At 38.0% G+C, this 23,631-nt stretch overlaps 1 protein-coding gene across 1 annotated transcript; it reads left to right on the forward strand.

Annotated features, from left to right (window-relative positions):
* Positions 1-9,109: 9,109 nt before the first annotated feature.
* On the forward strand, positions 9,110-15,285 carry LOC139154986 (vomeronasal type-2 receptor 26-like). The gene is made up of 5 exons (XM_070730142.1): positions 9,110-9,145; positions 10,202-11,056; positions 11,672-11,899; positions 14,170-14,296; positions 14,387-15,285. Exons 1-5 carry the CDS (start codon positions 9,110-9,112, stop codon positions 15,283-15,285), a joined length of 2,145 nt encoding a protein of 714 aa, XP_070586243.1.
* Positions 15,286-23,631: the final 8,346 nt, after the last annotated feature.

Below are 23,631 nucleotides of genomic sequence, written 5' to 3' on the forward strand. Positions count from 1 at the left end.
AAATCTTTATTTTTGCCTGATATATTTTATATGTACATGTTTGAAAACTTCCCCACTTAATGACCTTTATTCTATCAATTAGTGATAAATATAATTTGTACAAATTGAGCCCAAAATTTTGGTTGTTGAGCAAAAGCATTGTTAAGTGAGAATCACCACATTTTACTCAATCCATGACATTTCCTAGCTCTAACAGTGATCTACAAGCTAGGGAAATACTTCTGAAGGCATGTGGAACGTTGTAGTTATGGTTAAATGTGTGGCAGAAAGTGGGTTTGTTTTTCCTATCACAGTAAGTGAGGTTGAATGTGTATAATTTTACAAGAACTCTCTCTGTGTCTCTGTGTGTATATACACATACAGTTTATATAGTAGATAATGTATATTTTTATGTCCCTGTGTGTAATATGTATGTACACATATGGTATATATACACATAGAATTAAATAGTATATTTTGGATTGTCATTAATAGTAAATAGATAGGGAAATTGTATCTCTTTGAGGCAAGAAGAGGCCAGGTACCCTAACCCTAACCCAAACCAATGGGAGCAGTGGGGGATTGAAGTAGGTACTTGCATTTTTTTATCTATACCTGCCTTGGGGGGACATATACCTGTTTACCCTCTTTTAAACTTACAGAGCTAGTTTACTGGTTTACTTTGAAATAAATATTGTAAAGCATTTAATCTACTGATGCCTCAGTTGGTGTAATTTTATTGGTTTCCATTTTTATAAGTTACCAGTAGCCACTGAATTTTCCACCCTTGACTTATACTTGAGTCAATAAATTTTCCCAGTTTTTGTGGCAAAAGTAGGTGTCTCGGCTTATAATTGGGTGGACTTATACTCAAATATATATGGTAACAATAAAAACACCATACAGTAATCTGGTTGTATATGTGTGCATATCCTCTTATAAGAAAGGATGTGGCTATGTTCTGAGTTAACAAATCAATGCAAACTGATGGTAAATAGTAGTAAATGTACACCTGCCATCACTCTAATCAAACCCAGATAAAGTTCAGGTCCTCTAATATATTTTTTCTGATATTTGCCATGGTCTGCAAAGAGTTTATAAAACATCAAAGGAATCTTATTGCCATCAACAAGTGGAGGAGGTATGGCACAACAGTGACATTTCCAAGAACTGGATGACCCTCCAAATTAGATGGGGAGGGGGAACCTGGTCGGAGAGCTCCCAATAGACCTACAGCAACATTAAAGGAGCTGTAGGAATTTCTGGCAAGTCCCAGTTTTGTACTATATGTGACAACAATTTCTCTCATATATCTGGGTTGTGGGTTAGAGTAGTAAGACAAAAGCTTTTGCTTCCAACAACAACAAAAAAACCATTCAAATCCAGGGGTGGGCTACAAAAATCTCCCAAAACCCTACATTGGCTCTGACAAAAGCACGTGGGAAAATGGGTAAGGTCTGATAAGACTAAGCTTGAATCTTTTGGCTACAATTCCAAAAAATATGTTTGTTGTAAAAGAAACATTTCACATCACCAAAAGTACATCAATCCAATAAAGAAACATGGTGAAGGCAGCATTATGCTTTGGGGCTGCTTTTCTTCAGCTGGAACTGGGGCTTTATTCAAGGTATAAGCAGGGGTAGGCTACCACCCATATGGGTGAGAACGCAGTGGGGTAGCAAAAATGGAGCTCCATCCTAGAGCACCCAATTTGCATTAAAAGACATTGAAAGAAAATGCAGGACATCCTGCATAAACCACACCCACAGTGTGGTAATAAAATTTTGGTAGCCCTTTACTGGGTGTAAGAGTCCTATACTGCTCCCTCACACACATGTTATGGTGTTTATTAATATTCCCCAACAATTCCCTTCACCCAAACCCCAGATCTGTTCCTATTAAGTCCAACAAATAGCAGATCAATGCTCATCCATAGAGCAGTGGGCAATGAGTCCACAAGGCACTTGGTTCTTATTTTACTGCACCAAAGGGAGTTGGAAGTCAATGCTTTTTCTTTTTCCCTTCTCTACCTTTTTCTTTCCTTTTCCCTCCCATACTTTTCCTATATGTTTATATTTTATATTATAAATTAATAAAAAATTTAAAATTTCCCAAACAAAGTAAACCCAACAGGCAAAATGAAATCCAAATACAAGAGAGTTCAAGGCACATGTCAATCCAAAGCAAGGAAGCAATCACAATGACCAAGAAACATGCAGCTAGGAAATGAACACATTGTTCCCAGCATTGTCTCCATCTATATGCTATGGTAAAGAGCTAGTTTGTGGTAGAGTCTATTAAATGGGGTAAGACTGCCTCATCACAAATAATCTGGCTGACCTTCCATGTCCTATGTGTTCTTGAATCAGTGCAGAAGGCAGATTCTCTTCCTCATCACTGACTAGTACAGCTATGTGCTTTCTCCACCAAAGCCTCAGGGCTGTCCTGCTTCAGTTGCTTAGAACCATTCACCAACTCCCTTCCTGATGTGCCCGCACTGATTCATCCTCCTCCGAAATGATATCTGTCAAGGTATCAGAGGAGTCATCACTAGAGGTAATGAACAGTTCCAAATATCAGTAAATTTTGGCACTAAACCTTGCTCCTGCCATTTTATCCCTGCCCTTTAATTCATTATTTAAATATTTCCCCATTTTATTGAAATTTGTTTTTCTGAAATCCAATACTTTGGTTGTAATATAGGATTGCTTACAATCAGTTTTTACATCAAACCACAAACATAGGTGGTCACTGCAACGTACGTTTTTACCATTAACTCACAGAGCTAGTTGCTCAAGCTTCGAGCATTGGTGCACATTACCCAAAGAACATTATTATCCTTATTTTTTTCTCCCTTATCCTCAACAACTACATCTATTTCATTTACAGCTCCCTTTTCATACATTTCAACAAACTGATTTATTCTCGTTGTTCAGGGACAGAAATAATCCACATTGGTTACATCTCTGTCCCCTTTACCTAGTTTAAATGCCTGTCCAAAAAAGGTCTGAACTCCTCACCAAGCACCTGGGTACCTCTGTATGATGGATGCAAACCATCCCTCTTAAACAACTCCCTGTTAGACCACCTACTAACATCATGACTAACATATCCAAAACCTTCAGCTTTAACCACTCATTAAACTCTGCAATACAAATTGTTTTATCCTCCTGAGCACAAACCAGTAACACCTCTGAGAAAGTCACTGAATCAGTTATTCTGCCCAGCTCCACACTAAGACATTGGAAATATCTTTTTACTCGATTAACATTTCTCTGGGACAAATCATTTGTGCCAAGATGCACCACCACATCAACATTATTATCTTTACTTACAGCCTTCACAATATTTGTAATCCGCCTCCTGTCCCTGCTGGCAGTGGCCCCTGGGAGACACTTCATCACCCTCACTGCATCCTTACTCTGTCCCAAATCAACACCTCTAACTGTTGAGTCACCCACAAAAAAATGCATCCTCTTTTTATTTCCACTAACTGGTCCTGATGGTTTGGTAACACTAAACACCTCTCTTACAACAACTTCCCTTTGAAACATCTCCTCATCCTCTGCCTGGGGGGCCTTGCTAATGTCCGCAGCAACCTCACTATTTAAACTGCAAGAACATTATACGAATTAGATAAAGAGAGGCCAAAATTGCTGTGTCTATGCTCCACTGCACGTAATCACAATCTGACAAATTTGGAGTGCTTTGGCTAAGAAGAGAAGGGCAAAGATTCCCAAGGCAAGGTATGCATGTTGATAGACTTATGCAAAAGACCGAAATCCCAAAATCAAAAGGTGCTTCAAAAAATATTAGTTTAACAATGTACATACTTAAGCAACCAGGTCATTGTACATTTTTTTTATTTTTCAATTGAATTGAATTCAATTTTGACTTGTGGATCATGCATTCCTGCCTCTGGAGGACTTCAAATGTTTTTAAGATGTTCACATAGGTGATTGTCTCATAATCATTAAGAAATTATGTCTCTTCCAAATCCTATGGGACTCCATGAAAATAGGAGCAACTGACACTGAATAATTGTATTTATTGTCCCCATGCTATTCCAATCTGTATCTGAGAGGCCCAAAACTCTGTGAGTTGATTTTTTTTTAGTATGTTTCACTCTTTATTTTTCTCTGAAAAACACATCCACCAGGCAGATCAGTCTGACCTACTTCAAAGATCTTGTTGCAGACAGAGGCATTTGTACACAGAAAGAAGACACTCATGGAAGATGTTAACATGCATGGAGTTCCTGTTAATAGTAGTGCCTCAGGTGGTTACCCTTCAGTGTGACTTTCAGGAGCCTCTTCCTATTCATCACAAATATCAACATCTTGGAGATATCAACATTGCTGGTATTATTTCTGTATTCTCAACATTTTCCGATGCCATTTCTTTTATCCATCATCCTTCTCAGGAACTTCAAGATGGACTTATGTAAGCACATTTTAAATTGACAACCAAGCCCTGTTTCTTGCTGTTCACTCACATGATGTTCAATTTTTTTGAAAGTCATAATAATAAATAATAATAATATTTGAAACATTCCTTTTATGAAAGAATATCTTGATGTATGTTCAAGCTGTTCATTGTTCAGTTTCCACCTGAGTTGGATAAAAAATGGTCACTTATTTAGTGAGATGGCAGCATATAAATTTCATCAACCAAGAAAAAAGCTAAAGTTCCTTTAATACTAGTCATATTGACATTTCTAAATATAGAATGAAAATCCAAAATAATTTATGAAAATGTAATTACCAATATAATCTGGGCAACATATATGAGAAGTTATTATCATTTTTCAATTGATTTTACTAGTAACAAAATACAACTACTTTCAATTGACTATGAGAATCCACTGGTTAATTGTTCTCACTGTTAGGAAGCTTCTCCAGGTTGCTTCTCTCCTTGATTAGCTGCCATGTTGTCTTGCCTTCTGCTGTTTTGGAAAATAAGTTGACCCCCCCCCCCTCATTTGTGGCAGCTCCTCAAATACTGGAATACTGCTATCATGTCACCCCTAACCCTTCTTATTCTAGCCTACCTCTACCCAATTCATGCAACTATTCTTTATATGTTTTAGTTTCCAGAACTTTAATCATCTTAGTTGTTCTTTTCTGCACTTTTTCCAAAGCCTGAATATCTTTTTTGTAACATGGTGACCAAAACTCTGCAGTATTCCAGGTATGGTCTTACTAAGGTTTTATAAACCAGTAATAATACTTTATGTGATTTTGATTCTCGGGTGGTTGAATTTCTAAGTACAACATCTGTTGTTTGCTACTAGGCTTTCCCCATGTATTACAAAATAATGTTTCCAAACTCTAGTCAATGTCTGCCTTGTTTTGCTTTGTTAAAAAAAACCACACAAAGGTGGATTAGTATATATGTGCTACATTTTTTCCTAAGCGTTTTCCTTGGACCTAGCCGAAAAGTAAATATATTTCATTAAACTTCCTTCAACAAAATGATGTACTAAAAGATTGCCATTCCCATATTCCAAATCAGTCTCTTCTTCTTCTTCTTTTTTAAAAATAAAGTTTATTGAGTTTAAATATTTAAAAGGGATGGTGAAAAAAGGGAAAGGGGGAAAAGAGGCATTACATAATAAAACAGGAACGTAATCAGTACCACTATATTATGACTGCAATTACAGTACATAACAAAAAACATAAAATACATGTACATAATATGAAATAGAGTAGTGAATCTATAGAATAGAAAAAGAAATAGAAGAGAAGGGGGAAATAGAGGCAGAAAAAAAGGGGGAAAGAAAGGAAGAAAGGGGAAGAGATATTGATGGAGGGAGATTGGGGATAGGGAGAAGGATGGAAGGAATCTGCCGAGTAGCAGATGTTTTCAGGATATGCGACATATGGGTATGATGATAGTGGGTGTATATGCTAAAAGTAAAGTGATCGAGTGTAAAGTTGAGTCGATAGGTCATATTTATCATGTGAGGCTGTAGATCAATTGGTGTTTCAAAATAATTAAAAAATAAATAAAAAAATATGTAGCAAGAGTCTGTCTTCAAAATCAAATTAATTGTACTCAGTATTTAGTCGTGTTCCATTAGTAAATTGTAATTAGGTTTAGAATGGTGGAAGAGGGAAATAATTATTGGTTTTTTTGGCAATAATTGATAGATATTTGTTTGCTGCAATCCATAGAAATCTGATTCTTTTTTATTTTGAATTTCCACAGTTATTTTAATTATCTCCGCACATTCCATAATTTTAGAAATAGTTGTTAAAATAGAAGGTTTTTTTCTCTGCTTCCATGTCTGGGCATATGTAATTCTAGCTGCCGTTAAAATCTGTAGAATAAGATATCTTTCTTCTCGTGTAAATTTCTGTCTGAATATGCCTAAAAGAAACAGTTCTGGTTTGAATATTACATTATTTGTTATGACTTGGTTTAAGAGGTTTTTGATTTGTTTCCAGAATTTTTTGGCACAGGTACAAATCCACCATAGATGATAGTAGGTTCCGGGTTTAGCTTTACATTTCCAACATACCGGGGATAAGTTGGAATACATTCTAGACAGTCTAGCTGGGGGTAGTTGCCATCGGTAAAACATTTTGATTTGATTCTCTTTATAAGATGTTGCTAGAGTCGTCTTGTAATTTACTGTCCAAATTTTTCCCCATTCTATTAGATTAATCGTACAGCCGAAATTCTGGGCCCAGGCAATCATGCATCCTTTGACTTGTTCCTCAATATTGTGTTGTAATAATAAATAATTATAAAGTTTGGAGATCATTTTTGAGCTTGGGCCAAAAAGAATTAAGTCTATTGGATTATTTTTTTGAAAGCAAAATTTATTTTTGTGTTCATTATACTTAATTAATTTGTATATATGCTAGCTAGTCCAAATTTATCCCTATATCTTGAAGGTATTGTTTTGTCAGCAGATTATCGTTTTCATCTAATAATTGTTGGTATGTTAATATTTTTGAAGGGGACAAAAGATTGGGATAGGTAATTAATTCGTTCAGAGATATCCATTTTGGTATAGAGTGGTAATGATTTCTTTTTGTGTCACCATGTTGTTATTAGAATTTTTCTTAAATAGTGATGTTTAAAGTAATTAGGTATTTTATAAGTCTCCATCGTTAAAAAAGAATGCCATCCTGATTGTAAGTCAAAACCCTCAAGGGTTAGTAATCTTGTATTCTTCAGCATTACCCAATCTCTTAGCATAGATAGTACTGCAGCTTGATGATATATTTGGAAACTGGGAAGTCCAAGACCTCCTCTGGTTCTGTGGTCTTGGAGATTTTTTAATTTAATCCTAGCCTTTTTTGGGACCAAATAAATTTCCAGATTTCCCTATGTAAATTGTTAAAGAAGGTTTTGTTCAGGTTTATTGGGGTGATTTGAAAGAGGTACAAGAATCTTGGTAAAATATTAGATTTTATTGCGTATATTTTCCCCATCAGGAAAAGTTTCAGATTGGACCATTTTAGTAGGTCATTTTAGAAATCTTTAAGTAGTTTATCGAAGTTATCTTTTTTTATGGTACTGTAATTTGAGGTCATCCATAAGCCCAAGTATTTAATTTTTTTTTTTACTATTTTTAAGTTAATCAATTTTTCCAATAGGATATTTTGTTTTGGGGTCATGTTTTGGGTTAAAATTTGAGTTTTTTCCTTGTTAATTTTTAGGCCTGTTACTTCTCCAAATTCGTGGATTTCTTGTAGTAAGATCGGTGTAGATTCTATGGGATCCTGTATAATAAAAACGATGTTGTCTGCAAAGGCTTGTAATTTAAATTGTTCTCTTTTAATTTTTTTTAAAATATACTTTATTAGATTATAAAAGAAAAAGAAAACAGGGAAAAGGGGGATGGGAATACAAAAAAGAGAAGTGACAATAAAACAAAAACCAATTAAAATCTCTTAATATAAATCAAAATAAAGATATACACAATAGAAATTCGGACCAAAATCAATACAACCCCTCTCTGGGTTCAATCCATTTGATAATTATCAGAAATTTACTAATATTGCAACCTACAATTACTTCTCACTAACAAAAATAATAAATATAATCAAACTAAGTTGTCACAATCCAAATGCCTGCTAGTTTGCAGGTACCACCCCTCCCCTTTTTCTTCTTTCTCCTCTATTTCTTCTTCTTTTATTTCCATTCTCCTTCCTTTTCTATCCCACCTCCAACCACCTCTTCTTTCCACATTATTCTTGGACTACTAAATACTACAGCTATAAGATTATCCAAATAAGAATATTGAATACAAAATATTTACATATAGACAAATATTTGGAATGTATATACAATAATATATATAAGTCGCTGTATAAAAATACTGTTTACCCCATCCCCCCTCTCTTTTAATTTTAATACCTTGAATTTGCTTGTTATTTCTTGTTTTTCAGTAGCATTTCAACAGCCAAAATAAAAATCAAAGGGGCTAAGGAGCATCCTTGATGTACACCTTTTGTTATTCGTATTTTCTTGGTACTATCATTGTTGAACAGAATTTTAGCAGATTGTTGGGAGTAGATAGCTTTGATTAAGTTAAGAAAATTATCCCCGAACTTCATATGATCAATTTGATTTATAAAGTATTGCCATTGCAAACTATCAAAGGCTTTCCTTAAATCCATAAATATTAGGGCTACTCGTTTGTTGCTGTGTGTGTTGTAATATTCAAGAGTGTTTAATATTATTCTTGTATTGGTGGCTATATTTCTCGAAGGTAAAAATCAATTTTGATCTGGATGAATTATGGTGTTTAAAAAATTTTTTAGGCGGTCCACAATTATTGAAGTAATTTTTTTATAATCAGTATTGAGTAGTGCTATGGGTCTGTCAGTCTCTTCTTAATTTATTATATAATATTTGTTACAGAGTATCCTTTCAGAATTATCAGCAGATCCTTGCCTTAGTGTTTGCTCTCAAGGAGATCAATGAAAATACTGGGATCCTACCCAATGTCACCCTGGGCTTCCACCTTTATAATAGCAATTTCAGTCCAAGTTGGACTTACCTTGCCTCAATGGTGCTTCTCTTCACCCAGGGCAGATTCATCCCCAACTACAAGTGTGGAGTTCCCAACTCTTTAGCTGCAGTCATTGGAGGGCCTGACATCTGTCTCTATATGGCAACTGTCCTATACATCTATAAAGTTCCTCAGGTAAGTTGTGTACAAGTTCTATAACACTTCTTGAACAAGTCTAAAATGATTTGCTTTTATGATAAAGAACAGTTCAGACTATATTCAACCTTTTGATAGATACTCAGAACAGAAGCTTAAAAGATGACTGATACTCCATGTTGATGGATTGAATTCAGCTGGCACACAAACAACTATTTGTTGTAATTCAGTGAACATTAATGGCCACAGATGAAGACAAGGCATTAGAAAAGTCAAATGCTTGGGTAATAGCAAAGGTATGAAAAGTTATTTTTTTTAAGCATCAGAGAACTATTTTAATTTCAAACTCCAAAGAAAGGTAAGGTAAGGTGAGTTTTTTTTAAAAAAATATATGAATATGCATTCATGTCTGAAAGAGGAAGTACAAAGGGTTTTTTGGGGGTGGGGGTGGGGGTTGAGAAACTAGTGAAATTTAGGTGGTTTGGTCTTCCATGGATATAACAATAGTTTTTTCCAAAATGATTAGAAAAATATTATTTGACATTCATTTCTGCTTGAATGAATTATCATAGTAATGATAAGCCACAAAAAACAGTGGGTATGTTTGAGAAAGCTAAATATTGATGGGTCCTTGGTGCTCTCTAAGCATGCTTGCTTTGTTGCAGACATTTCATTACCCAAACTAGATAACATCATCAGTGCTAGTGTAGTTTGGGTAATGAAATATCTGCAAGAAAACAACCAAGCCCAGAGTGTATCAAGGACTGCTCATTTCAACCCTGAGCAACAAATATTCTCTTATGTTGGAGCTAACTATTCTCCAATTTCAGAATTGAATTAAAGTTTGAGTCTATTATTTCCCTTTCTAGAATAGTCATTTTTGCATTCCTAAAAAAAGAAAAGAAAAATGATGTTATGGACAAATGCACAAACCCAAAAATATTTTTTAACTGCTAAGATTGAAACCAGGGCAGCTATTTGGAATTGAACACAACTATGTGGACAATGTTTCAACCTCAAAAACACAGAAATATTCAATGCATTTTCAGAGGCTCATATAGACTTTTATATTGCTTTTGTTTCTGCTTCCTATAGTTGACCTATGGCTCTGCCCCAGTCATGGAAAAAGAGACTCAAAAAGTTTTCTTCCAACAAATGTTTCCAGATGAATCCCACCAATGTAGGGGTCTCCTCCAGTTACTGCTGTATTTTAGATGGATCTGGATTGGAGTTCTTGTTGTGAATGATGACAGGGGGGAGGAATTTGTACAGGAAGTGCTCCCAGCATTTTCTCAGCATGGTATCTGCTTTGATTTCATACAAAAGTTCCCTAAAGTAGATTTTTACATTGATTTTAATGATCAAGTAGGTGAAGGAGTTCATATATATCAAGTTCTCATGAAGAGCACAGCCAATGTCATAGTCTTATATGGTGAAATTGAATCTATTTCACTTCTGAGAACATACCTCCAACTGTCAGAAGTGGAGGATATACCAAAGAAGACAAAAATCTTGGTTACAACAGCTCAGACAGATTATACTTCCAATTCCTTTCAAAAATCTTGGGGCATCCATTTCCTACATGGTGCTTTATCCTTTGCGGTTCACACAAAAGAAATCAAAGACTTCCAGGAATTTCTTCAAAACCCAAATCCTACCAATAACCAGCACAATTATTTTCAGAAAGATTTCTGGGAACAGGCATTTGATTGTTCCTTCTTGAAATCAAAAACTGAAACCTCTGAGAAGAAATGTACTGGACAGGAGAAGCTTGAGACCCTTCCGACATCTGTCTTTGAAACACGCATGAGTGGCCAGAGCTATAATATTTACAATGCAGTCTATGCTGTGGCACATGCTTTGCAATCATTGTATTTATTCAAATCCAGGGGGAAAACAATAGCAAAAGATAGAACGCAACAGTTTCAGAATCACATGTTGTGGTGGCAGGTAAGGTCTTAAGCAGATAAAGACAAAATATTTCTTTATCTATAGTTGCAACATCTGTCCGTAAAATCTAACAAATCATATTCTCCAAGGGCATTAACATTAGATCTTGAATTGAAACCTAGTAATGGATTGATCCATTCAAATATTTTATATTAAAATTACAAATGTACACTATTTCAGGGGTGATCTACTGCCCGGATGGTGGTGGTGGTGGTGAATGGTGAGTGGTGGTCACTCTTCAACTTAGTATTTTAATGGAGACTTGTTGACAATGATTGTTAAGAGTGAAACTATTCAGGCTTCATGGATATTACAGGTGCAATATAACCCCTAAAAATGATTTCCTCTACAATAATCTTCTTTTTGCCTTTTCAAAATTCAGTTATTACTTATGCATTTGTCTATAGTTATCTGTAAAATACTTATAGAATTAAACTAGATTCATATAGGTTTGGTTTTACATTTTTGTATTATACATTTCTATATAACTTTTAATTTTATTTAAGAAATATTGTATGTTACCTTTATTTTGATAACATTGTATTATCGATTTGATGCTGGTGTATAAACCAGAATAAAAGAAAAAGAAATCCCTCCTCCCTCCCTCTATTGTAGCTTCATTACTTTCTGAAAAGTATTTCATTCAATAACAATGTTGGAGAAAGGATTTCCTTTGATAAAAATGGGAAAATCATTGGTGGATTTGATATTATCAACTGGATCACATTCCCCAACCAGTCCTTTCTTAGAATCAAAGTTGGGGCAGTAGATCCTACAGCTCATCCAGATATGTTCTTCAACATCTCTGTGGATTTTATCACATGGCCAGTAGGCTTTAATCAGGTTAGATATATGAATCTAATTTGTCTGCCCACATCTGTGTCTGTCTGTCTGCCTGCCTGTCTGCCTGCCTGCCTGCCTGCCGGCCTGTCTGCCTACTTATTTTGATAAAAGTACCATAGTATTGTCTCTATGATTACCTAAGTACGAATTACTGAAGGGGGGAGGGCATCTAAAAGAATGTTTACATTTCAAATATTTGGCATGAAAAATTATACTTTAGGGTTCATGGCCACCAAGACAGCAATGTGCTCATCCCAGATTATGATAGTGATCTGAAATTATAGATCTGAAATTGGGGGGGAAATTGGTATCTCCCTTGTTATGACCAGGTCAACACTCTGATTTTCATGGAATAGTCTATTGCTGGTATCTACTGTGGGGAAGCTGATCCTGTTAGATTGGTACACTCCCAGTGACTGATAGCCCTGGATGTGTTTCAGAGGGGGATCTATTGTTCTGCTCCACAGTCCATTGAAAACCTTGGTTGCCACATGGAATAATAGTGTAGCTGAGTAATTAAGTAAGATTGCATCCATGCAATCTAGCCTCTCTTAGCGATCCTGTCACTCTCATGGTTGAAAGAGAAGTAATGAGAGAAGAAAAATCTGTTGTTGGCACTCAACAATGGACAAAGATGTCCATGCATGGTTTAGAGCTGTTATTGAAGTCTACTTTGTGGTCGTAATGGCAGAAAAACATTAGTACTTCTCTACCTTTATTGCATCCCCAGACAGCTTCCCCAAGGCCCTGTGTCAGACAATACAAATCCACTTTTTTTTTTGCAATGGGATATATGATGGAATTAGCTCAGCATCTGTCAAAAAAAAAAGTTGTTTGCAGTGGGATACCAACTTTGTTGCAGAGCCAGAAGAGTGACCTTGCCCAATTATCTGGAAACAGTTTGAACCGAGTGTCCTTGAGAGTGTGAGTTCAGAGATCTGCTCTTTAGAACTATACCCTTCCTGGCATTTAATGTGCCTAGGAGATGTTGTGTGATTACATATTTTTTGGACTATAAGGAGCACTGGAGTCTAAGATGCACCTTAGTTTTTTGGGAATAAAATAAGAAAAAAGCTGATTGGCCGATGGATTAGCCTCTTGGAATTGAAATGCCTCTAATCAATCATTCCAGAGGAGAACTTTAGAAATAGGTTTATTAGTTGTGAGCTCTGTGCCTTGCTTTTTGAGCCTGTAAAACCTCCATTTCAGAGGCATTTTTTCAACCTGTGAAACCTGCATTAAAGCCCTGCTGAGTCTCTCAAATTAAGATTTCAGAGACTGAAACAAAACATCTGAAACTGTGTGTTTTCAGTCTCTGAAACCTCCGTTTGAGAAGCTGGACAAGACTACATTTGGTGTATAAGATGCACCCAATTTTTCACCATCTTTTTTGAGGGGGAGGAAGATGAGTCTTATATTCTGAAAAAATATGGTGATTCTTCTTTGAGTGTTCCATTCCCTATTAGAGAATACTTGGTTTGTCTCCTTCTGAAAAAATCATGGAGCAAAGGATACAGTACAAATTTTGCTGAGTATCTAATCTCCTTTTGGGGATGGTGATGGAAAAGGTGGATCCACAAGAGTTTCAGAAGACCTTGGATTTTTAATGTCAGTTGCAGAACAGTCGGTGTCAAAGTATTCTTGATTCTTCACCCTTGTTTATGGAGTGACTTGTAGAAATGACCTTGGAGGAGGGTAGGAAGGCAGTGATGGGATTTTTTTTACTACAGGTTATGTGGGTGTGGCTTAGTGGGCTTGGCATGGGAAGGATACTCTATAATCTCCATTTCCATCCCACTCCAGGAGAAAGTTACTGCAAAATCTTAACTTCCTCCCATTCATCTGAGGCAGAGAATCGATGGGGCAGGGGCAGTCAAAAGTGGTATTTACCAGTTCTCTGAACTACTCAAAATTTCCACTACTGGTTCTCCAGAACCTGTCAAAACCTGCTGAAACCCACCGCTGGGGGGAATTCTGTTTAAGGAACAGATGCATAATCAGCAGACAAAGAAATATAAAAAGGAATTTGTCAAACTTTTCTGGTTGCAAAACAGAAGTGGGGAAGTCATATATTCAAAGGTTCTGTTAAAGTAGCTCTTCAATAATTTGAAATTGGCTCATCTGGTCATGCTTTCTATCTGGTTTACATGAGAAAGTTGACAATTTATCCCTTCTTTCTAATCTGTTGATTCCTCAGTATCAATTAAATTCAATCCAAGAACTTATTTGGCTATCTGTATTTTAAAATATTATTATTTATTTCTGACTAGGTACAACCTTTATCTTTATGTAATGATCCCTGTGAGGCAGGATACAGCAAGGCCAAGAAAGAAGGGGAGTCATTTTGCTGCTATGGTTGCCTTCTTTGTCCAGAGGAGAAAATATCAATGGAGAAGGGTAGGAAATATTCAAATGTAATGGGACTAAGCCATTGGGTGCAGCATTGATTATGATCCACTATATCATCTCTATTGTGTTGTTTTTCAGATATGGATAACTGCTCTCCATGTCCTGTAGATCAATATCCAAATCCTGAAAAAAATATGTGCATTCCAAAGAGGATCACCTTTTTGTCCTATGAAGAACCTTTGGGGATCAGTCTGATTGTTCTTTCCTTTTGTTTTTCTTTAATGACAACTTTGGTCATTACAATCTTCATGAAATATAAAGACACTCCCATTGTCAAAGCCAACAACCGGAATCTTACCTATACTCTCTTAGTTTCTCTTCTCCTCTCTTTCCTTTGTGTATTTCTCTTTATTGGAAGACCTGATAAGATGGTATGTCTTATTCGACAACCAGCTTTTGGCCTAATATTTTCTGTGGCAATTTCTTGTGTATTGGCCAAAACCTTTGTTGTGGTTCTAGCATTCATGGCTACCAAACCTGGTTCCAGATTGAGGAAATGGGTGGGGAGAAGAATAGTCAGTTTCATTCTGCTATCCTGTTCCCTTGTTCAAATATGTGTTTGTGCTGTGTGGCTGATAACATCCCCACCATATCCAGATTTTTATACACAATCAATGTCTGAAGAAGTCATCATAGATTGCAATGAAGACTCTGTCATGTTCTACTGTGTTTTGGGTTTTATGGGTTTTCTTGCTTTAGTTAGTTTTTCTGCTGCTTTTTTAGCTAGGACATTACCTGACAGCTTCAATGAAGCCAAATTCATCACCTTCAGCATGTTGGTCTTCTGCAGTGTTTGGTTGTGTTTTATACCAACCTATCTAAGCACAAGAGGAAAATATATGTTGGCTGTGGAGATTTTCTCCATGATTTCCTCTAGTTTTGGATTATTGGTGTTCATCTTTCTTCCCAAATGTTTTATCATTGTAATGAGACCTGAACTGAACAATAAACATCAGCTCATTAAAAAAAGGTTTTAGAAAAACCTTTTATTTGCCTGATATTGTTTATATAAATAAATGTTGGAGATGTTCCTCACTTGCACATTTAACAATGAGCAACAGATTGACTTTCCACATTGCAATGAATGCCCTGTCCTTTGAGATTTGGATAGCTCTAATTTTTCTTCCTTCTGAAAGGCAAATATAAATAGGTCTTTATACAGTGTAAATAATAGTAACAGTTTTACTGTCATTTTTCAGTATGGGACTAGTGGATATTGAGAGACTATATGGAGGAGTTATTAGCTCTATTTATTAACCAATGGGATTTATTCCTTCTTAATTTATTGGTTACTATGTTTTTGTGTGCAACATTATTTATTTATTTATTTGTTTGTTTGCTTGTTTGTTTGCTTGTTTGTTTGCTTGTTTGTTTGCTTGTTTGCTTGTTTATTTATTTATTTACTTACTTACTTACTTACTTACTTACTTACTTACTTACTTACTTACTTACTTACTTACTTACTTACTTACTTATTTAATCAATTTTTATGCCGCCCTTCTCGTTAGATTCAGGGCAGCTTACAACATGTTAGCAATAGCACTTTTTAACAGAGCCAGCATATTGCCCCCACAATCAAGGTCCTCATTTTACCCACCTTGGAAGGATGGAAGACTGAGTAAACCTTGAGGCAGTGATGAGATTTGAACCGCTGACCTACAGTCTTATTTATTTATTAGATTTGTATGCCGCCCCTCTCCGCAGTCTTGCACCAAATATATAGATTTCATGTGAATTATAAATTTGTCTTTACTACTCATCTCAAATCATTTGCACACTAAAATGTGTGAAAAGGAAATGTATATTAAATATAAAGGAGCCTTTCATTCAAATAGGGAGGGACTATGAATTGTTTCTGAAACAATCAGACAGTGGAAATTGCCTTTGTACATTGTGTGTAGTGATCAATAAGAAAAAGTGGGGTAAATTCAACAGGTTTTTTTGCAGCTGTCTCTATGTCTTCACCTCAGTAACAAAGAACAATGAAATTTCTGACCAAAAAATAATCCTCATGAATCAAAATAAATTCAAAAAACCCAATAAATGCTACATCCAATTTGCAAAATGCTCTTTCTATGATTTCCTTTATAATCACTGTACAGAGCACCCTTTCCATTATCTGGAATGATCTGTTTGAATACATAGTGTGTGGCAGCACTTGAATGAGACACACATGGTGACTCTAAGTACCAATTGATGAGAGCACTCTGGTTTCTCTAAATGTTTATGTTTATTCTATCAACCTTTTCATTGATCAAAATCAGATTTAAATAGATTGAGGCTATAGTGCCTGATTCCAATCGCCATATGGGATGAAACACATAACTGGAAGATGCAGATAAAGGGATTTGGTCGCGTTGATGGATGATCTCTGGCGGGCCCGGGACAGGGGTTTATCCTGTGTCCTGGTGCTTCTTGACCTCTCAGCGGCTTTCGATACCATCGACCATGGTATCCTTCTGCACCGGCTAGAGGGGTTGGGGGTGGGAGGCACTGTTCTCCAGTGGTTCTCCTCCTACCTCTCCAGTCGGTCGCAGTCGGTGTTGGTGGGGGGCAAGAGGTCAACTCCGAGGTCTCTCCCTTGTGGGGTGCCTCAGGGATTGGTCCTCTCCCCCCTGCTATTTAATATCTACATGAAACCGCTGGGTGAGATCATCCAAGGGCATGAGGTGAGGTATCATCAGTACGCTGATGATACCCAGCTTTACATCTCCACCCCATGTCCAGTCAATGAAGCGGTGGAAGTGATGTGCTGGTGTCTGGAGGCTGTTGGGGCCTGGATGGGATGGGTGTCAACAGACTCAAACTCAACCCGGATAAGACGGAGTGGCTGTGGGTTTTGCCTCCCAAGGACAATTCCATCTGTCCTTCCATTACCCTGGGGGGGGAAATTATTGACCCCCTCGGAGAGGGTCCGCAACTTGGGCGTTCTCCTCGATCCACAGCTCACATTAGAGAACCATCTTTCAGCTGTGGCGAGGGGGGCGTTTGCCCAGGTTCACCTGGTGCACCAGTTGCGGCCCTATCTGGACCGGGACTCATTACTCACAGTCACTCATGCCCTCATCACCTCGAGGTTCAACTACTGTAATGCTCTCTACATGGGGCTACCTTTGAAAAGTGTTCGGAAACTTCAGATCGTGCAGAATGCAGCTGCGAGAGCAGTCATGGGCTTACCTAGGTATGCCCATGTTTCACCAACACTCCGCAGTCTGCACTGGTTGCCAATCAACTTCCGGTCACAATTCAAAGTGTTGGTTATGACCTTTAAAGCCCTTCATGGCACTGGACCAGAATATCTCCGAGACCACCTGCTGCCGCACGAATGCCAGCGACCGATTAGGTCCCACAGAGTGGGCCTTCTCCGGGTCCCGTCAACTAAACAATGTCGGTTGGCGGGCCCCAGGGGAAGAGCCTTCTCTGTGGCGGCCCCGGCCCTCTGGAATCAACTCCCCCGGAGATTAGAACTGCCCCTACTCTCCTTGCCTTTCGTAAACTCCTTAAGACCCACCTCTGTCATCAGGCATGGGGGAACTGAAACATCTCCCCCGGGCAGATACAATTTATGAATGGTATGTTTGTATGTATGTGTGTTTAGAATATGGGGTCTTTTAAATATTTTTAAACAGTAATTTAGATTTGTTGTAGGTTGTTTTTTCACTTGTTGTGAGCCGCCCCGAGTCTGCGGAGAGGGGCGGCATACAAATCTAAATAATAAATAAATAAATAAATAAATAAATAAAATATAAACTTTTCAAGAAAAATAGGTCACACAAGAAAGGAGATGGAGTTGCACTATACATAAAAGACACTATACATAAAAGACCACTACACTGTCGCCAGCCAAAGAAGACAACCCCCTAGAAAGCATATGGGTTAACATAAAATAAAAAAAGTGCAACACTACAATAGGAGTATACTACAGACCACCAAACCAAACTGAAACAATGAACAACAGCCAACTAACAGAAATATGCAAAAAGCACAACATAATAATAATGGGGGACTTTAACTACCCCAACATCAATTGGAAAACCAACTCAGCACCAAGTGGAAAGTCTAATAGATTCCTAATCAGTCTCGCAGATAACTTTCTGGCCCAAAAAGTGGAAACAGGAACCTGAGGGAATGCAACACTAGACCTAATCCTCACAAACAGGGAAGAAATATAATGCAATCACTAACTGCTAGACCCAACACCACTATAGTCCCAGACTTCAGAAAAGCAGACTTCTATAAGCTCAGAGACAATCTGGGAAAGATCCCCTGGAAGGAAGTTCTACTGGGTAAAACCACACAGGAAGCCTGGGAGGCCCTAAAGAACACAATCATAGATGCCCAAAACAACACAACCCTTAAGAAAAAGAAAAACAGATAACTAAAAAGAAACCAGCATGGCTAAACAAAGACCTCACAGACAACCTAAAAGATAAAAAAGTCAAATAGAAAAAATGGAAAGAAAGACATATAACTAAGGCAGAATTTCAACAAAGCCAGAATCTGCAAACAAAAAGTAAGAATAGCAAAGGCCCAACATGAACAATAGCTTGCAGTGAAACTAAATGACAACAAAAAAAGCTTCTTCCAACACATAAACCAAAGAAGAAAATAAAGGAAGCAGTCACTACACTAAAAAATGAAGGCTGTAAAGAAATCACAATTAACAGAGATAAAGCACAGCTGCTCAATACCTATTTTGCATCAGTTTTCACACAAAAAGAAAATCACCAACCAACTAACCTGCAACTCAACTGCAAAAAACAGGCCCGGAACCAAACTCAACATAAATAAAAACACAATAAGGGACCACTTGTAGGACCTAAATGAATACAAATCACCAAGACCAGATGGACTATACCCCAGACACCATAGCAGAACCTTTATTACTTATCTACCAAAAACCCTGGCATACAGGAGAACTATCGGAAGATTGGAAATGAGCCAATGTAGTCCCCATCCACAAAAAAAGGAAAAAAGACAGACACATGCAACTACAGACCAATAAGTCTGACTTTTATACCTGGAAAAATACTGGAAAAATAATCAAAAAACAGCTTTGCCACTTCCTAGAAACAAACAAGATAATAATCCTCAGCCAACATGGGTATGTCAGAAACAAATCATGCCAACCCAATCTCATATAATTTTCCAACACCGTAATCAAATCAGTAGACCAATGCAACACAGTAAACCTAATAAACTTGGACTTCAGTAAAGCTTTTGATAAAATAGATCACAATCTCTTAATCCACAAATTAGAAAAAACCAGGGTAGATTATAAAACAAGTAGATGGATAAACAGTTGGCTGACCAACCGCACCCAATAAATTGTCTTCAATGGCTCTAAATCCACATTGAAGGAAGTAGGCAGTGAGGTAGCACAGGGTCCAGGGTCCCCAACATTTTCATGAATGACCTAGATGAGGGAATACAGGGGGAACTAATCAAATTTGCAGATAATACCAAGCTGGCAGGGGTAGCCAACATTCTAGAGGATAAGCTTAAAATACAGAAGGAGCAGGGGGTTGGTCCCCTTTAATCAACCAATCAATCAATCAATTAATTAATTAATTACATCTTGTATGTAGAGACTACAAATAGGGTTAAACTTAAGATGGGATGGAGTCCTTCAGGCACTTAGCTTGGATGCCTGTTTAGTAGCTCCAGCCCTTTCCTCCATCACTGGGAGTCCAAGTGCCTCAGCAGGCCGCAAACAAGGCCTTGGTTTGCCTCCTCGGCACATGAAAATGTCACACTGATCTAGCACCTGGTCTGGCTACAACACAAACATTCATTCTCAGCCTTATTTGAGATTCCTAGCTGCAATGGACAGCAAAGCTAGGTTTGATGTCCCCCTGTGTTAATCCAGCAAACTAAACAAAAAAAAGGGTGAAGAGAAACAGTCCAATTCCCAAGGCCCAGTTGGCCAGGCAGAGCATCACAATAGAAGGGTTTGCTTTGACCCAGGGCTGGAGCAGTGAAGAGGCAATGGTGACAGCTTGAGAGAGAAGCCACCTAACCAGAAACTTGGCTGCCTCAGCCATGTGATGCAGGGGTGGGCCATCATTTCTGGCACTACTGGAATGGGCAAGGAGTGCGGGCATCGGCACACATCTGGTGTGCACGCTCACACGTCACCGAACCTTGTGTGAGGATGTGCACATGTGAGATTTTCAGAGGGGGTTACTTCTGTGCATGTGCAAAAGCAAAAAGGCCCAGAAACCAGACAAAACAAGGTAAGATTAATTCCAATTCCGCTCCCATCTGCTCACTTGTGTGGGTCCACTTGTGGCAGTGCCACCCTGAGTGGCCTGTCTTCTCCTGTCCACTCACTTTTCTTGTTGCTCAACTTGTGGTGGTGTCACCACGAGCGGTGTGCCCTCTCCGCTGCAAGCAGCAGCTCTGTTTGCTCGCCCCTTCACTGCGCCACCACCCACTGCACCAGGAGCGGTTTGCCCAGCCCTTACTTTGCTCTTCCGTGATCTCCTGCAGGTCGATGGGCTGGGCAGCCCCAATCTCTGGCTGTGTGGCCCACTCTGTGCTCTCCCGCATACACCAAGAGATGACTGCGGCATAGGAGAGCAGAGAGCAGGCCACGGACCAAAGCTCAGGCAGGCCGTTGTTGCTGCTGGCCCCAGCTGCCGCTTTAGGCACCACAACAAAATTCAGCTGCTGCCTATGTGCAGCAGTCGAAATCTCATGTGGATGTCCTTGCAGCAGCGAGATTTGGACAAAAATTGCCAATTTCTTTGTTTCTGTGCATGCCCGGAAGCAAAACCCCTGGTAATTTTTACCAGAATTGTACCAGTTGTGCAAGCACAGTGTGTGTATGCCTGGTGGCAATGGAGCAAAGGTACACACTCCATTTCCACCACTGGAACAGCGTTCCCCCATTCTGGCTTTTGAGCCATCCCTGCTTTGGTGCCACCTGCATGATGGGCCTGGTCACCCTGGTGCAAGCCCTGGAGATGGATGATGCAGGGCCAGGGTGATTGGCTTCGGGGACAGAATCAATGAGGGACTCATGAAGAGGCACACCATTCTGCCCTCCTGGATTCAAAAGGATGTGTTTGGAATACAGCTGCTTATACCAAGAAGTGGTGCAGCAGGTGACAATTGGGAGGGCAATACTGAAGGATCAGCATCTTGCAATATGTGAAGCTCAGCCATTATTTTAAGCATCATTAACATCTCTAGCCCAATGAGCTTTGGCCAACCTGTGATAATAACCAGCCATATGTCCATGACATCTCCATTAAGACTCATCATACTTGTCCACTCCAGTTACTGCTCCAGTGAATATCCAGTCATTATCACCTCATCAATAAATCTCCCAACACCACTGACATTAGGTGGCCTTTTAAATATCACCATGAGACCTATGGAAAGCATCTTTCCTTCCACAGGCATTGCCAACTCTCTTTCCTTCCACAGGCATTGCCAACTCTCCCCATTTAAAGAAGAAATCTTAGAGCAAAAGCTTAATGCAGTATTAATGAAGAATAGAAAAGGGGGGTTGCTGGGTATTGTTTATGGACTGCTAAATTGGCCACACCTATCCACTTACATGAACATCTAACCATGCTCACCCAGTTACATGACCACCCAACTGGTCATTAGGCAATTCAAAGTATAGTCCACGCATCCCCACAGTCTGAGAGACCATGAATTGGCCCCCTGTTTAAAATATTGAGGACCCCTGATCTATATAAATGCCTACAGCCATTTATATATTTATAGAAACTCATATGTTGTTTTTCATTCTTTATTTTCTGGCTTAAGCCTTCCTTTCCCGAGAGGCCCTCACATGCCTTTTACACAGGTGACTATCTCACCATCACTATGGAATTAGGCAGTTTGTCACTCCCAAATCTCATGGGACACTATTGAAAAATGGGAAACTGACTCTGAAGGAGATTGTTAATATTCACCATGAAATTCATGCTCAAATATACTCTGTGAGTTGAATTGACAGTATGTTGCAAGTTCTACTTTTGTCTGAAAAACAGCTGAAAAAGTCAGTCCAGTGTGATCAGCTAGAAGGATCTTGTTGCTGCCATTTATACACAGAAACAGGACGTTTATGGAACTTTTTAGCCATTATGAAGTCTTTGTTAATAGTACTGCCTCATGTGGTGTGCAAGCATCCTAGCCTTCAATGTCATCTGGATGAGCCTCTTTCTATTCATCACACCTATCACCAGCCTGGAGATGTTAACATTGCTGGCATTATTTCTGTATGCTTGATATTTTCTGACCCCATTGATTTCAGTCAACATCCTTCTCAGGGACTTCAAGATAGACTTATGCAAGTACATGATCAATTTATTTTCAAGTTCGGGTCATTGCTCAAAATATTTTCCAGTAATCTTAAATGGGCTGCCTATATTTATTTATTAGCTTCCACATAAATTTGAAAAAAAGGCCAAATTTCTATTCCAACAAAACATATGTGCAATATAAGTCCAATCAAATAACTGTAACAAGCATTAAATGTAAATATTGTGGTAGATAAGGATTAGTTCATGAAGACTTACCACTAGTGGCACATACGTTTTGATATTTCTAATATCACAATTCAGCATTTTTCTTCTCTATAAAAACCATTCTTAACTATTGCAATTTGATACTGAGACTTTCTCATTTATTCAGAAATAATGCATCCAAAGGTAAATCATTTTTTTCTTTAAAATTATTCCAGGTTCTCGGGTATATAATCATGCTAATATTTTGGTATGAATTTTTGAGAATCTGAACAGAATGCTAAGTACAGGTGGTCCTCAATTTACAACCACAATTGAGCCAAAAATTCTGCTGCTCAATGAGACATTTGTTAAGTAGGTTTTGCCCCAGTTTATGATCTTTCTTACATTTTTAAGTGACTCCCTGTAGCTGTTAAGTTAGTGGCAGGGTTGTTAAGTGAATCTGGCTTTCACATTGCATTTGCTGGTCAAAGTTATCACTTGATCATGGAATACTGCAACCATCATAAATGTGAGTAATTTACCAAGTGTCTGAATTTTAGTCACATGGCCATGGGGCTGCTGCAAGGGTCATAAGGGTGAAAACTGGTCATAAGTCACATTTTTCAGTGCTGTTGTAACTTTAAATAGTCAGTAAATGAGTGGGTTGTGAGTCAAGAACTATCTGTGCATTGTAGTTAAGCATATTCCACAAAATATGGTACTGAAAAATCACAAGCATCATAATGTGAAGCAAGGTTTTCTCAATGGATTTTAAAAAAAATATGTTTTACAGAATAATTTTTCAGAATTATCAGCATATCCTGGCCTTAGCATTTTCTGTAAAGGAGATCAATGAAA

This window comes from Erythrolamprus reginae, chromosome Z (assembly GCF_031021105.1).
Source record: "Erythrolamprus reginae isolate rEryReg1 chromosome Z, rEryReg1.hap1, whole genome shotgun sequence".
In the NCBI taxonomy this organism is placed as follows: domain Eukaryota; kingdom Metazoa; phylum Chordata; class Lepidosauria; order Squamata; family Dipsadidae; genus Erythrolamprus; species Erythrolamprus reginae.